Source organism: Dermacentor andersoni, chromosome 11, assembly GCF_023375885.2.
Source record: "Dermacentor andersoni chromosome 11, qqDerAnde1_hic_scaffold, whole genome shotgun sequence".
In the NCBI taxonomy this organism is placed as follows: Eukaryota; Metazoa; Arthropoda; class Arachnida; order Ixodida; family Ixodidae; genus Dermacentor; species Dermacentor andersoni.
This window is the reverse complement of record NC_092824.1, coordinates 14,725,223-14,740,945: the sequence shown is the minus strand read 5'-3', so window position 1 is coordinate 14,740,945 and position 15,723 is coordinate 14,725,223. Positions and strand designations below refer to the sequence as shown.

The 15,723-nt window shown below is 47.1% G+C and overlaps 1 protein-coding gene across 2 annotated transcripts in view; it reads right to left on the bottom strand.

Annotated features, from left to right (window-relative positions):
- The window catches only part of omd (integrator complex subunit 5 omd), an 83,489-nt gene extending 70,057 nt beyond the window's left edge, over nucleotides 1-13,432 (bottom strand). For both annotated transcript variants that reach the window (XM_050167356.3, XM_055064428.2), the window contains exons 1-2: nucleotides 11,617-13,432; nucleotides 359-555 (exon numbers count right to left, since the gene is read on the bottom strand). In XM_050167356.3, coding sequence (XP_050023313.1) covers nucleotides 359-555; nucleotides 11,617-12,535 — 1,116 coding nt within the window. In that variant the 5' untranslated portion in view covers nucleotides 12,536-13,432. The remainder of the gene's footprint in view (nucleotides 1-358; nucleotides 556-11,616) is intronic.
- Between the last annotated feature and the right edge of the window lie 2,291 nt (nucleotides 13,433-15,723).

Genomic DNA, 15,723 nt, shown 5'->3' with positions numbered 1-15,723 from the left:
CATACAAAACCAAATTTGAACTGCGCGCCATGGTGACGTTCAGTAGGCAGCGCATGGTGGGCACACGCCACACCACCATAGCCTTCGTAGTGCAAGGCGTTAAAGAAGAAGTGGGAGCACCATGTAGGAGACCAAAAGCGATTTTTGATTGCAAGTAACTCCACTTCTGCTGAATGCAATGAAGTACTTCTTGCAGCAAGGTATGTCTGAAACAGTCTATTTTGACTGCAAATGCATTTCTCGACTTTGATAAAAAGTGTTTTAGGGCTCCTTTAAGCAAGAACAAATGCTTGAGACACTTCTGTGATAAAGAAACCTGTCCACCTCTGCACAAGCTGGTGCCAACAATGGTCCTTACCGCAGGCAGCAGTGCCGAGGAGAATTCGCTCTCGCCAGATGCAATGTCCAAAATCTGGCTGAGGAAGCGCAGATCGCCTGAGCCGCTCTGCACAATGAGTACGACGGTCAGGCTCAGCAGGTCACGGGTGCCGGGGATCTTGGCCGACTCCCATTTGCCCATCAACGTTGACAGCTTATTGAGTGTGTCCGCTGACACTGCAAAGGCGGTAAGTGGTCAATCGGCATGCGTGACGGTCAGGGCAGGCATGGTGGTTAGCAGCGAGCAATTTCATGCTGGAAGCAGCAGCAAACAATTCCTTCTATCACGATAAATTTTCAGTACCTTTTGCAAATAATGTTTACGAACAGAGGACAATAAAATACACTGGTGTCAAGGTGTGGAATTACAGTCGTTGAACTATTTTCCAGGATTCTTAACTTAATAAGTATAGGTATGTGATATGTGCTTTGTATGCTATGCATAGTATATCCTTATAATGCTACTACAAACATCCATGCACGTTGACATATGTATATGGACACGCGCACATTGTTCATCACTGTTTATCCTTTTTCCAGGGACTGCTTTTTAACTGCTAAAAACTTAAGGCTCAGTGCAACACGCACCTGCATGCACCGAAAATTTCTCAAATGTTATTCTTGGTTCTTTCTGTTGTCTATGTTGGTGCCAAACATTGTGCAATCAGATAGTATGCACGACATAAATAGCGATGAACTTTCTGGAAGGTATGCGAAGGACCTACCCTTGGCCATTGTGCACGAAGAACTGAGCAAGACGTTCCCTCTGCAGGTAATCTGGCTACATGTTACCCACGTTACCACTCATTTGTTGCAGTTTCAGGTTACCTCGATCATAGACATAAAAAAGGAAGAACTTCAACGGTCACTTGGAGTGTCCCAAGTGCAGCCTGAATCGTTGCAGACTCTACTAGAAGCAATGACCTACACTGTTGTCAGCCACCGTGTTCTCCCTCCGCGCATTAGCCAAAGCCCCATCATGCTGCGATTTTCTCATCCGCTGCCGCAAGCATGTGGGCCTATCCACAGTGCAACTACTCAATGAAGACAAGACGTAAGGTGTGCTCCAGAGCACTGCCGACTTTACTATCACTGTGGAGAACCCAGCCACATCTACCACAGTTGCTCAATCTGTCAGATGGGACTATGAGCATTCTGCGTGAACCTGCCATGCTTGCGACAACTGGAACGCCCCAAGACATTGCTGACTACCTGGCAGTAACTGGGTAACCTTGACGGCCTTTCCATTCGCCATCGCCAGGATGTTGTGTATCGCTGCAGCATCGACCATACTTTGGCCCAACACATGGCTGATCGGTATCCTGAAAACTAAAAGCAGCAACTGATGAAGGTGCGGTTGCTACTCATCAAAATGACGAGGATCCTCCACTGCTGCCAAAAATGCCAAAAAGACCATAAAAACATCTCGATGCCACCCTGAATGAAGCCTTGAAGCAAAGAAAATGCTTCCTAAAGAAGACCTGATGACACAACGTATTACGTCACTGGGAAAACACGGCACTGCCGTGATCCTATGATGTGACCGAATTGCAGTGCAAGACAAATGACCACAGACCTCAACGTACTCTTCAACTGCCACGCAGTCACTGCTTAAATGGACACAGGAGCCAACAACTCTATCATCAGTAGACCCTTTGCCACCTAGTTGAAGAATGTTAGGACTGCCATGGAAAGGCCCTCAAATGCAGACAGCCTGGCGGACAACTAGTAATGCCTACTGGAATCTACACGCCAAAAATTTTTGTTTATGGCAGGACCTACCCTGCAACCTTCATTATGCTGCAATAGTGGCCATGAGCTCATACCGAGTTTGGCCATCAGAGCTCCTACTGAGTTTCGATGAGAGATCGAAAAGCCTGATGCTGATGAATTAGTGTGTTGTGGTGCAAAGACTGAGTATGATCAAAGAGTGCGAGTGCCAGGCTAGCGTTATTGAGTTGCAATGCAGTGGTAAATTACGAGAGGTAGATGTGATGTGGCTGTATAGGTGCCTTAAAACAGTCACTGTAAGGCGCTTAAATGCAGCAGCAGCAGCAGCAGCAGCGGCGGCGGCGGCAGCAGCAGCAGCCTGGTTACGCCCACTGCAGGGCAAAGGCCTCTCCCATACTTCTCCAACTACCCCGGTCATGTACTAATTGTGGCCATGTTATCCCTGCAAACTTCTTAATCTCATCCGCGCACCTAACTTTCTGCCACCCCCTGCTACGCTTCCCTTCCCTTGGAATACAGTCCGTAACCCTTAATGACCATCGGTTATCTTCCCTCCTCATTACATGTCCGGCCCATGCCCCATTTCTTTTTCTTGATTTCAACTAAGATGTCATTTACTCGCGTTTGTTCCCTCACCCAATCTGCTCTTTTCTTATCCCTTAACGTTACACCCATTATTCTTCTTTCCATAGCTCGTTGCGTCAAGTTGAGTAGAACCCTTTTCGTAAGCCTCCAGGTTTCTGCCCCGTACGTGAGTACTGGTAAGACACAGCTGTTATACACTTTTCTCTCGAGGAATAATGGCAACCTGCTCTTCATGATCTGAGAATGCCTGCCAAACGCACCCCAGCCCATTCTTATTCTTCTGATTATTTCAGTCTCATGATCAGGATCCGCAGTCACTACCTGTCCCAAGTAGATGTATTCCCTTACCACTTCCAGTGCCTCGCTACCTATCGTAAACTACTGTTCTCTTCCGAGATTGTTAAACATTACTTTAGTTTTCTGCAGATTAATTTTTAGACCCACCCTTCTGCTTTGCCTCTCCAGGTCAGTAAGCATGCATTGTGATTGGTCCCCTGAGTTACTAAGCAAGGCAATTTCATCAGCAAACCGCAAGTTACTAAGGTATTCTCCATCAACTTTCATCCCAAATTCTGCCCAATCCAGGTCTCTGAATACCTCTTGTAAACACGCTGTGAATGGCATTGGAGAGATCGTATCTCCCTGCCTGACGCCTTTCTTTATTGGGATTCTGTCACTTTCTTTATGGAGGACTACGGTGGCTGTGGAGCCGCTATAGATATCTTTCAGTATTTTTACATACGGCTCGTCTGCACCCTGATTCCGTAATGCCTCCATGGCTGCTGAGGTTTCGACTGAATCAAACGCCTTCTCGTAATCAATGAAAGCTATATATAAGGGTTGGTTCTATTCCGCAAATTTTTCTACCACCTGATTGATAGTGTGAATATGGTCTATTGTTGAGTAGCCTTTACAGAATCCTGCCTGGTCCTTTGGTTGACAGAAGTCTAAGGTGTTCCTGATTCTATTTGCAATTACCTTAGTAAATACTTTGTAGGCAACGGACAGTAAGCTGATCGGTCTATAATTTTTCAAGTGTTTGGCGTCCCCTTTCTTATGGATTAGGATTACGTTAGCGTTCTTCCAAGATTCCGGTATGCTCGAGGTCATGAGGCATTGCGTATACAGGGTGGCCTGTTTTTCTAGAACAATCTGCCCACCATCCTTCAACAAATCTGCTGTTACGTGATCCTCCCCAGCTGACTTCCCCCTCTGCATAGCTCTCAAGGCTTTCTTTACTTCTTCCGGCGTTACTTGTGGGATTTCAAATTCCTCTAGACTATTCCCTCTTCCATTATCGTCGTGGGTGCCACTGGTACTGTATAAATCTCTATAGAACTCTTCAGCCACTTGAACTATCTCATTCACATTAGTAATGATATTGCCGGCTTTGTCTCTTAACGCATACATCTGATTCTTGCCTATTCCTAGTTTCTTCTTCACTGATTTTAGGCTTCCTCCGTTCCTGAGAGCATGCTCAATTCTATCCATATTATACTTCCTTATGTCAGCTGTCTTATGCTTGATTAACTTGTAAAGTTCTGCCAGTTCTATTCTAGCTGTAGGGTTAGAGGCTTTCATGCATTGGAGTTTCTTGATCAGATCTTTCGTCTCCTGCGATAGCTTACTGGCATCCTGTCTAATGGAGTTACCGCCGACTTCTATTGCCCACTCCTTAATGATGCCCATAAGATTATCGTTCATATCTTCAACACAAAGATCCTCTTCCTGATTTAAAGCCAAATACCTGTTGTGTAGCTTGATCCCGAATTCCTATAGTTTCCCTCTTACTGCTAACTCATTGATCGGCTTCTTATGTACCAGTTTCTTCCTTTCCCTCCTCAAGTCTAGGCTAATTCGAGTTCTTGCCATCCTATGGTCACTGCAGCACACCTTGCCGAGCACGTCCACATCTTGTATGATGCCAGGGTTAGTGCAGAGTATAAAGTCTATTTCATTTCTAGTCTCGCCATTCGGGCTCCTCCACGTCCACTTTCGGCTATCACGCTTAAATGCATATGAAATAAGATTATGGCAATGACTAATGATGTACACTAAAAAATGAAAGATCCATTGCAGAAGAATAACATATGTATATACTAAATATGTCAGCACTACATCCTTGACAGAGCCCTTGCAACCCAAGGGCCTGGAGCCACATCCTATACAGAAACACTAGTAACATCCTCTGGCGAGAGGATGCGCTATGAATTTCTTGGGCTAATAACAAGGAATACATCATTCAAGAAACCTAGAACTGTTCTGGTATCAAAAAACTTTTCTGCACTAATAAATATTACCAGATAGAGAAGCATGCCTCACTTATCGCAACTGGCGGCGAGGAGTTACGGAGTTGCCATCTATCGGAAGCGCCTCGCTGGCATAGTATGAGGGATCACGCGGCGTGCTCCTGATAGGTTTTGCTGTCAGCGCTTACTGAAAACACCACACGTGAGCTCTCCCGGACATTTCTGTAAGTACTTTCGAAACGGGAGAAGTTTTTACTGTCTAAATAATAATCTTGGGCAAACTGAAAGCACAGAATTGTTTACAGACGCTATCTCTTTACCGAATACGTACAGTGAACGCCACTGCGCGCGGTCGCCGCGATGGAGTCTCCCAAACCGGCTTTTTGTGTGAAAGATAGGTAACCGCTGAGAGCAAACTATGTGAAATATGTTCTTATAGTGTTTGTATAACTAAATAGAGCATAATAGAATGAAGCCTCAATACAGCGACCGACTGCGCGCCTGCATGCTTGTCTGTGCACTGTTTCGCTTTCGCCGCATGTGCGTTTTTGCACCGTGCCATGAGCTTTAGGCCGCAGAATATGAGCATTTGACAGTACAAAAGCAACCATTGTTGCGTGGGCGCTATCAGAGCTGTTCAAAAATAATTTCATTGTATAGACTTCGACGCCTACGGGGACTGTGGTGTGCCGTTGCGACGATTCAATCTTTTATTTCTTCTTCTAAATTCTTGCACGTTTCAATATTATTTCTCGAGTTGCGTCACACTGTATGTTTATCGGTGTTCTCAGCATGTGATTTCCCGCTGCTTCTTTTTTGTAATCCAGTGCATTAATTCATAACACAAACATGACCATATGCCATGCTTTTTTTAAATGTGCTTCTTACCGCTCCCTTTCCACTTCAGTGAACTTGCTAGTATCTATAGCATCGACAAGTTCCTAGACCAAACCGTCATGACATTAGTCGGGCAGCGGACTTGGGCGAGCATCTCAGTGCGCGTTTTCCGAACATTGCAGACCCGGCGCCATAGCAGAAATCTTCCTTCATCTGTGCTTGCTGCATACCCGAGTTGTACCCGATGGCTGTTTGCTGGTTTTATGTTTCGCGAGCGAAGCTTCACGCAGCTCCCTGTCCTGCGGCTACGTGTGAATAAGGCTGACACCGGGCTCCGTTCCGTACGTCCGGCACTGCGGTACCGAGCAGTAGCCTACCTGGTTGCGCGCCTTCAAAGGCAGCCACTACCCATTGTAGTGCTTTGAAGCGTTGAAAAGGAGACACTCGAAGAGGGAAAATTTCGCCACTAAATGGGGACCGCAGCGTACGAGGGAATTTAAGCTCTTGTTTTCAGCTCGCTTCGGCGCTCCCGAAGCAGCCGACGCGGCCGCTATGCCCACGTGATCCCTAACAGCACGTCATGCCGACGGTGGCGCCAGCTTTTCCAGTGGTGGAGCTCGAGGCCAATATGCCATTTTGCCTTGCAGGCTTATGAAAGCTATGTTTTCCGATTCTCACAGTGCGTGGGATCTGCATAATTTTAATGGAAGCTCTTCAGTGGATCTGCCCTCGCAATATGATATCTACATTTGTTGTGTGTGCAGTGTATCTCAACTTTTTGGATATACATATACCAACCACCTATGCACTAACCATGAATTAGTAAAAAAACCTGTGACAAGCATTCAGTGCATGCACACAGCATCTAGTGAGGCAGGCAGCAATGAACATATCGTTGAAACTATACTCAAACAGCGTGACTGATACAAGGACACACAGGCACACAAATACTACAGAACAAGCGCCAATAGCCAACTGATATTTTATAGCATTATCAGAAAAGAAATTGCATTTTTGCATGATGGACTATGAAAGTGTCATGTATATATTTATTTATATGCATGCTTATTCTGGGATGGATGGCTATATAAAGGCTGGCATTCCTAAAATAAAAATCCAGTTGGCAGTCAGTGCTTGTTACGTGGTATTTGTGTCTCTTTGTGTCCTTGTATCAGTTGCACTGTTTCAGTATAGCTCAGAACACGAACCAACTAGATCTCACCAAGATATTACTAATATCATCAAGTGGGTCGAGGTGCGAATGCGCCCACTATAATGGGATTTCACCTAGTCGTGTGATTAAAGCTTCCAAGTTTGAACGTGCCTTCGAGATTTACTGTATAAAGCTTGCATAATGTATGGCACTGCGCAAAGCACACGTCTGCTACAGATTTGGTTCATCAGATGGCAAGAAAGCCCATCAGCATTGTTTAAGTGTTGTTCTACTTACACCACGGGTTTCTAAAACCTTTCTACAAGCACTGAGAGGGAAGTTCTGAAGAACAGCTATACCGTAAAGGTACACTGAAAATATGCAAGCCCATAATTGCTGCTTGCAGCAGTTGAATTAAGGATATCAAACAGCCACAGGGCATCTACTATGTTGGCATTTTCAAATCCCCTGATTCTTCCCTGGCAGTCTGTGACACTGGCGGTTTAGATGCAATAAATGACGGACTACAGCTTCCAAAATTATTGTGGGCACATAATTTTGAACTACTTAGCAGCAAGGCATCAGTCAGTTGGAATACACTACCATAATCAAATGAATCATGCATGTGTTCCATGCATGTTCAAACCACCCGGCCAAGCTCACACCCACAAAACGAAAAGGAAACCACAATTTGTAGATGGCGCAGGTTTAGTTGAAATCAATGCTTCCTTCTTCCATATATTACTATGTTCACCATAACTCCTGCAGGTACCATTTTTTGCAATCCACACAACTTAGACAACATTTCCTGCTTTGAGGGGGGATGATAAGCACATATGGGACGTCAGATATTTTTGTCATTTCCTCAAGTACCCCTAAACCATTTCTTTTTTAAATTGCAGGTGCCTAGCAAAGGAATTCCTCATTACACATACCAAATTTACCTTCAAAATTGTTCTCTTCAAAATAAAATTTTCGACTTTGACATCCCCCTATAAGGTCAACTTGTGAAGAAAATTTTTAATATTACAAACGTGCAGAAACTCCTCTGGTAGTTGTCCAAGTATGCATAAGCATTGTGCCAGTTGCTCATTTCCGTGCAGCCCAGCGTCATTATTATGTTATGGAACTTGATCCGACCCTTATCAACCTTCATCGGTTGTTCGCCTATCATGCTTGATAGCAAACATGACAAGGCAGGTCCAATTAAGATAAGAGTTCATTACAGCACTCGAACCCACGCCCATTGATCTTAATTAAGGTGAGGTTAAGGCACTCGAACCCTCGACCTTTGATGGGAGTTGAACCCACAAGCTAGTTGTTAAGGTGAATTAGGGTTAATTTAGAGAAGCTGTTGCAAAAACACCGCTATATTTTCTGAGGAACGCATGCGATGCTTTAGTGATGGCTCAGATACTTGTTTGGAGCTTGTTATTTATTAAAACATTAGCTGTTCTGTGTGTTGTATGGGTGATATCAATGAATGTATGCATTGTTCGCTCCACTTTGCTGAGTGCTTGTAGCCTCTGCCTTACGTGGGTATGAGACATTGCTTAAGGAAGTATGAGCCATTCATTGTCTAATGCGACAGAAAAATTTCTTGTTGGGTAGGCACGGAAATGCTTATGCGTTTGAAATCTAATTTAAGTAACACAACTGTCCAAGTTCAGTAGATGCATCGGATAATTTACAACAATTGGGCAGTATGTTGAACTGAAAATTTTGTTAGTTGCAGAAATAATGCTTCTTCTGTAGGCAAATATCATGTTTTCCAGAAATGATGTTTAAATGTTCAGATGAGAACCACCAGGCCCATTCTCCAAGGACATCATTTTCTACATAATTTAACACTCATTACATTGCAAATTCCTTTCTGACCTTTTTCTTTCAATTGTTTTCAAGTAATTCATCAAAACCACAGCAAACATTGTGGTGCTGGCCCTCATGAGCATGGCTTGACCCTGTTGACACCAAGGTAGCATAAAACTTTCTGCAGAATGTGCACTTTTTCTTCAGCTCTGATGAAGCTTCTTTCATGTCAAGTTGGAACACTTCGCATGTGCCGCTCGAGCTATGCTGCTCTTCCATGAATCTCTTGGACACCCAACTTCCGTCGCTGGGTTATGTGCCACTGCACATGTGCTGCTCCTTAACGACAAAAAAATTGCCGCAGAACCCATGTGACGACTATTGATGATAATGCGTTCGCACTGAATCAATATAGTTACACAATGTGTTGTCACCATTAAAACAAATTATGCATGAGGCATACACTGCTATGGGACTACTCTTTCACACTTCCCTAAGAACACTTGGCGCCATCTAGTGCTGCTGCAGCGAAGCCTGCGCGTGGCCTCCAAAACGCACAGTGTGTTGGTGCGTGTGAACGCTGAGCAACGCATCATGTGGCAACTGAGCTCTTTTCTCGCGCTTATTTCTGGGCACGCTGCGTCATCTAGTGGCACTACCGAGAAGTCCGTGTGTGGCCTCTGAGATAAGAAATGTGGCATGCAAGTGCTTGTGAAAGCTGAGATTTGTTTTCTTGCTTGCTGCACACTTAGTGGCACACATTCAGTGGCTCAAGTTGGGGAGAGGTTCAGAGAAGGGCTACGCATACCCAGTGCATTCATGGTGCAGCTCAGTAAAACATTGGCACAAAAGGCGTTCTTTGAAAAGCGGCACATAACCAGTGCATTTTTGGTGCAGCCTGCTAATGCACACGTTGGATTGCTGTTGTCTTTTTCATCATTGTAGAGTGGCAGACACCTACTGGCACATACGCCGTGAGCCGAGTTGGCATCAAAGAGGTTCATTGAAGACGAGCATAGACCGACTGGCACATACCTAGTGCTCAAAGTCGGCGTCAAAGAGTTTCTTCGAACAGTGGCACCTACCCAGTCCCACATCTACAGTTACCCATGTCAGGTTCATTGAAGGGCAGCACATGTGTGCACTTTCTTACATACTCAGTGACCCAAAGTTGGTCTGGTGGTTGGTTTCGAACCCTGCTACCTCAGCACAGCAGCCCAAATGGTTAGATAGATGGATAGATAGATAGCCAGATAGATTCGCACTTAACACTTTAACATATAAGTACTTCTTGTTGGGCCAGTAGGTACCACATAGCTATTAGAAGGGGGTCGCTAATTGACATGTATGTGGACGAAGCAGACAGGACGAGTGCCATCATGTCTCCTTCATTTGTGTGTATGTTGATTAGCGCCCTTCTTCTAATAATGTATTGTCAACTCACAAGCTTGTCTAAACACGCCAATCTATTCAAAGTGGCCGCTTTTCAATGGCTAACAAACTTTGTCGCTCAGCGCGGCACGCGCCTGCATGCATTGGAAATTTCATGAATGTTATCGATAGATAGATAGATAGATAGATATCCCTCGAAAAGTGCGTGAAGTAGCCCAAAAATGCAAACGCATTAAAAGGTGCTCGCTGGAATCAAACAAGCGCCAAAAGGCATTAGCATCGGCAAAAGTCATCGCTACAAAATCCCACCCCAGCTTTTCTAAAGCAAAGTTGCAGCATCCACTGTCAATCACTGCTCACTGGCAGGCGGTGAGCTAGCGTGCATCTCTGCTGATAATTCGGGCGAGTATCGCAAGATGGCTCTGCTTGTATCACTCGTTGGTCACTTGCCTGTTCTTAACACCTTGACGTTTTCTTGACACTTTTTGCCCTTGCCTTGGCATTTGGAATTCTTTATGAATGAAGAAATAATGAAATAAATAGAATGGAAAGCCCTGAACAAGACATAATTCTCATGTTCATTGCACAATTTCGGCAGCAAGTTTTCATCACCTAATCTGGGCACAAAACTCGATGGCTGGTGCAGTAACAGTGAAATGGACAGATAGGTGCTGCCTTCAAATGCTGCAGGTGAGGTAAACTGAGCAAGAACTACCAGAGGTGCTTTGCCACAGGCACTGAGATCACTGTGGCCACCTACTGCCCCAGGTCACACAGTCATTAAATTTTTTCTGCGACTTTCTCCTCACATTTACTTTGTCTAATGTATCGGGTGGGCTCATGACCCAAATAATGACGGGTTACTGCAAACTAGCAAGCACACTATGATGAGAGTTCTAGTAAGATAGGGACCACAGCTAGTGCCATGGCAGAGGTACCAAGCTGTACCAAAAGCTTTAAAAGGGCGACGATGGGGAAATACAGTTGAGCACCTCTAAAACGAAATAGCCTGTATAACAAATAAATAATTATGTCTCACTTCTATTGTGACACGCATTACGCATGATTTTAACAAGGGAGTGACCTGTATAACAAACGATTACCGAGGCACCAAGCACTTCATTATAAAGGTGTTCCACTGTATTACACAGTCTATGTCGGGCCAAGACTTACTAAGACTGGTGCATGTAAACCATTACCCAATCTATGTCACGTGACCTACCCAACACTGGTGCTTCCTTGCAAATCGGTTGCGCTCATGGAAAGTATAAGGTAGCACAGAAGGGTAAAATCTGCAGCAAGGTATGGTAGGGCTGGTAATGTTTGGTGTTCAAACAAGAGATGTCTCTTAAAGCCACATTTCGACAAGGGGATCTGTATTCGCCCTGACGAAGACAATTTGAACTGTTAGCTCCAGAGACGCGTCTTGTTTGACCACTGATGATGGAGCCTCCATCTGTTTGTTATTTAACGTTGACTCACGGACTTTGGTGAACTCAGAGACGACGGCGTTGAGCAGGTGCTCGGACATGGACGCCAGCTGAAGCAGGAAGGGTATGGTGGCGAGCTGCTCGCGCGTCGGGTTCGCGGCGAAGCTCTCCTGCATGAGCGCCACGAGCACGCGCCGAATGTCGGCCGCGTGCTGTCCGGCCAGGTGGCCCAGGATGCCAACGACCGAGGCGAGCTTGGGCACGTTCCTCTCGACGGCGCCCATCGCCTCGTCCTCGTGGCTGATGAAGTCCTTGAGGCCGCAGGCGAGCACGCGCGTGATGACCGTGTGCGGGAAGCAAGAGCCTATGTGCGCCACCACCCAGTCGAAGTGCGGCGAGTGCTGCACCGACGTCTCGAGCAGCGTGTCGATGCACTTGTCCGGGTTGGTGTCGATCAGCGTCGACAAGCACTGGGTCGTCAGGTCGATCAGCGTGCGCGTCGGCGGGCACGCCATCCACATCTGCAACACCTCGGGCAGGCTAGACGAGTAGTGTACGATGCGACGGTCGGCGTACTTTCGCGTCAGGTGGCCGAGCAGCTCCAGCGACCAGCTCGATATGATAGGCGCCCAGGCACCCAGGTTGCTCTTGATGAAGCCGGATAGAACTCGTTGCACCTCTTCGACGGCCACGTCGCGTTCTTCGAGCTCGACGGGCACGCCGGTCTCCTCGGAGTCGAGCCGCATGATGTGCCGGTTGACGGCGTCGTCGAAGAGGTTGTGCATGTACTCGAGCACGGCCTCCCGCGCCACGGGCAGTGTCTTGAGCAGCCGTATCGCCGCCTTGGCCACATCCGAACCTCGAACCTTGCTGTCGTAGCTAGAGGTACCCGCGAGAAAAAGACGCAAGTCGTTGAGCGCGTCGGCCGCCGCATTGTTGCTGTCAGCGTGCGAATGCATCACGCTTGCCATGCTCCGTTCTCAGTTTGCTACAAACCGACCAGGTGAGCGCATGGCGTGATAAGCGCAAGGTGGAGTAGAACTCGTGTAAGGTAGTATCCGGACCCACACACTTTCCAACCAACGCGAAACTAGATGCCAAAGAACAGATCACAGCGGCCTATTGAAACAGCGAAAGTACAGAGGCTAGAAGAAAACCTTCTGAAGCTGGATGGATGGATGGCGGCTATACCCTTTGTAACGGGCGGCGGCTGACGACACCTAGCCTTTTGCTCCCCCTCTTATTTTATTATTATTCTTTTTTTCCCTTTCTTTATATCCTCTTTTCCTTAACCTAGTTTTCACTCCCCTCCTCCCCCCAAAATAACTATCTAAAAACAGTAGAGGAAACATTATCTCCCCGATTTATGGTATTATCTCTCCCTTGACTTCCTCCACCACGGAGGAAGGAAACTAAGGAGAGGCCCTACCCCCTCCGCGCGCTAGGAGAAAAGTGTGGCGGAAATGACGTATAGGTTCTCATTTCTTTTGCTGCTTTTTTATTTTTTTTGCTGCATGGCCACGCCTTTTGGGCCACAATGGCGGCGTTGTTCTGATTTTTTGAGCGCGCACACGTGTTGCTCTGGTAGGTTTCGTGCCGTGGCAAAGGCGCTGTGTGGGCGGGTTTGCGTTAGTCACCGTGTCTTGTTGCGCTGTGTTACCTGCACCGTGCTCTGCCGGACGTTGCGCGAGCGCGCGCGCTCCGCGTGCGAAACCACGCGCAGCGCGGCGTGGTTTCGCGAAAGATGTAAACAAGAGAGGAGGGTGGCACAAAAGGCGGAGCATCGCCATGAGCAACGCCAACTTCCGGCTTCACTTTTGCTTCACAAAGAGTGACGTCAGGGCCTCTCCTTAGTTTCCTTCCTCCGTGTCCTCCACCAATCCTCTAGCCTCCCCTTCGTTCATAGAGTTTCTAACTAATATGAAACTCTATGCCTTCGTTACTGCCACTCTTTTCTCGTCTATTTGTCCTCGTTCCCCGGGAAAACCTAATGCCCCTTCCATATCTGCCACTGTTCCCTCTGCCAGGGTTGGGCGAAGGTCTGTGCATCTCAGCACTATATGCTCAGTGGTCTCTATTTCGGCTCCGCAAGCTGTGCACCGAAGGTCCACGTCTTCAAATTTAGCCCTGTATGTTTTCGTTCTCAAAACCCCCGTCCTAGCTTCGAATAATAGTGAGCTGCCTCGCGAGTTTTCAAATAAGAGCTCTCTCTTAATCTCCTGTTTTTGTGACCTATACATTGATAGCGCTGGCTTTCCGAGCATTCTTTCTTCCCACATTTTTCTTTCCGTCTCCTTCACAGCCTTCACAGCACGGAGGAAGGAAACTAAGGAGAGGCCCTGACGTCACTCTTTGTGAAGCAAAAGTGAAGCCGGAATTTGGCGTTGCTCATGGCGATGCTCCGCCTTTTGGGCCACCCTCCTCTCTTGTTTACATCTTTCGCGAAACCACGCCGCGCTGCGCGTGGTGTCGCGCGCTCGCGCAACATCTGGCAGAGCATGGTGCAGGTAACACAGCGCAACAAGACACGGTGACTAACGCAAACCCGCCCACTCAGCGCCTTTGCCACGGCCCGAAACCTACCAGAGCAACACGTGTGAGCGCTCAAAACCATAACAACACCGCCATTGTGGCCCAAAAAGCGTGGCCATCACGGAGGAAGGAAACTAGGAGAGGCCCTGACGTCACTCTTTGTGAAGCAAAAGTGAAGCCGGAATTTGGCGTTGCTCATGGCGATGCTCCGCCTTTTGGGCCACCCTCCTCGCTTGTTTACATCTTTCGCGAAACCACGCCGCGCTGCGCGTGGTGTCGCGCGCTCGCGCAACATCTGGCAGAGCACGGTGCAGGTAACACAGCGCAACAAGACACGGTGACTAACGCAAACCCGCCCACTCAGCGCCTTTGCCACGGCCCGAAACCTACCAGAGCAACACGTGTGCGCGCTCAAAACCATAACAACGCCGCCATTGTGGCCCAAAAGGCGTGGCCATACAAGAGAAAAAATAAAAAAGCAGCAAGAAAATGAGAACCTACTACGTCATTTCCGCCACACTTTTCTCCTAGCGCGCGGAGGGGGTAGGGCCTCTCCTTAGTTTCCTTCCTCCGTGGTGGCCATACAACAAAAAAAAATAAAAAAGCAGCAAAAAAATGAGAACCTACTACGTCATTTCCGCCACACTTTTTATCCTAGCGCGCGGAGGGGGTAGGGCCTCTCCTTAGGGCGCTATTCTGGACATTCCGCCATTTTCTTCGGTGCGTGACGTAGGCGCGACGCAAACAAAATGGCGCTGGTGGCCCAGTTTTGCTTACGTAACGTGACGCCAACTTGACGTTTCGCCTAAGAAACTGAAAAGATGGCACTGAATGTAGCGTTATCAGTAAAGCAAAACAGTTTTCTTCCGCAGTAAAAATAAAGCAGCTATCTCAAAGCATATGATTATTCCGTCGAAAACGCTTCTCGCTTCCGTCGTCTGCTGCGTACAAGCCGTCGTCTGCTTCAATAGCTAGGATGCGTGTCCCCGGAAATGGAATGAGTCATCGCATGGTTGGCGCCAATTTAACGCGCTTGTTTTCTTGCTTGAGACAACATACGCGACCTACCAGTGGTGATGCGCGCACGTTCTAGGCCACGTTATCGCTATCTCGTGAAACGCAAGTGACTCAGCCCGACTCGGCTGGCTGAGAAACGGCCGAGTATCACCGATAGCGTTGCGCGCGCCAGAGATATCCACTAGCGCGACGCAAGCGCCGGCGCTGCCATCTCTTGTTCATTTCGCTGGTTACTCGCACCGTGGGAGGAAACTTCAAGGCGCCGCCTTGCGTACATTTCTTTTTATAAATTAGAAAGAGGCCGTTGTCATAACTTTTGATTGTGCAAAAAGGCATTAATCTTGATTACAATACAAATGCAGCAGTGAAAAGTGGAAAACATTGCCGAAAGTTTGCTATGTTCAACCAATATTATTTCGTATAAACGCGTTCTCTTAAAAAATGATGGCCCCAAACACAAATGTCAACACCACCCGAGAGCGATGCAAATACTATGAGCACGCATTATGAACAAAAGATTTTCGTGGTGCCAAACGACGGGGAAAATGTGGCGATACGCATTCCTCTCGGCTACCATTGCATATGGCTGCTCATTAGCATAATTCGCGCG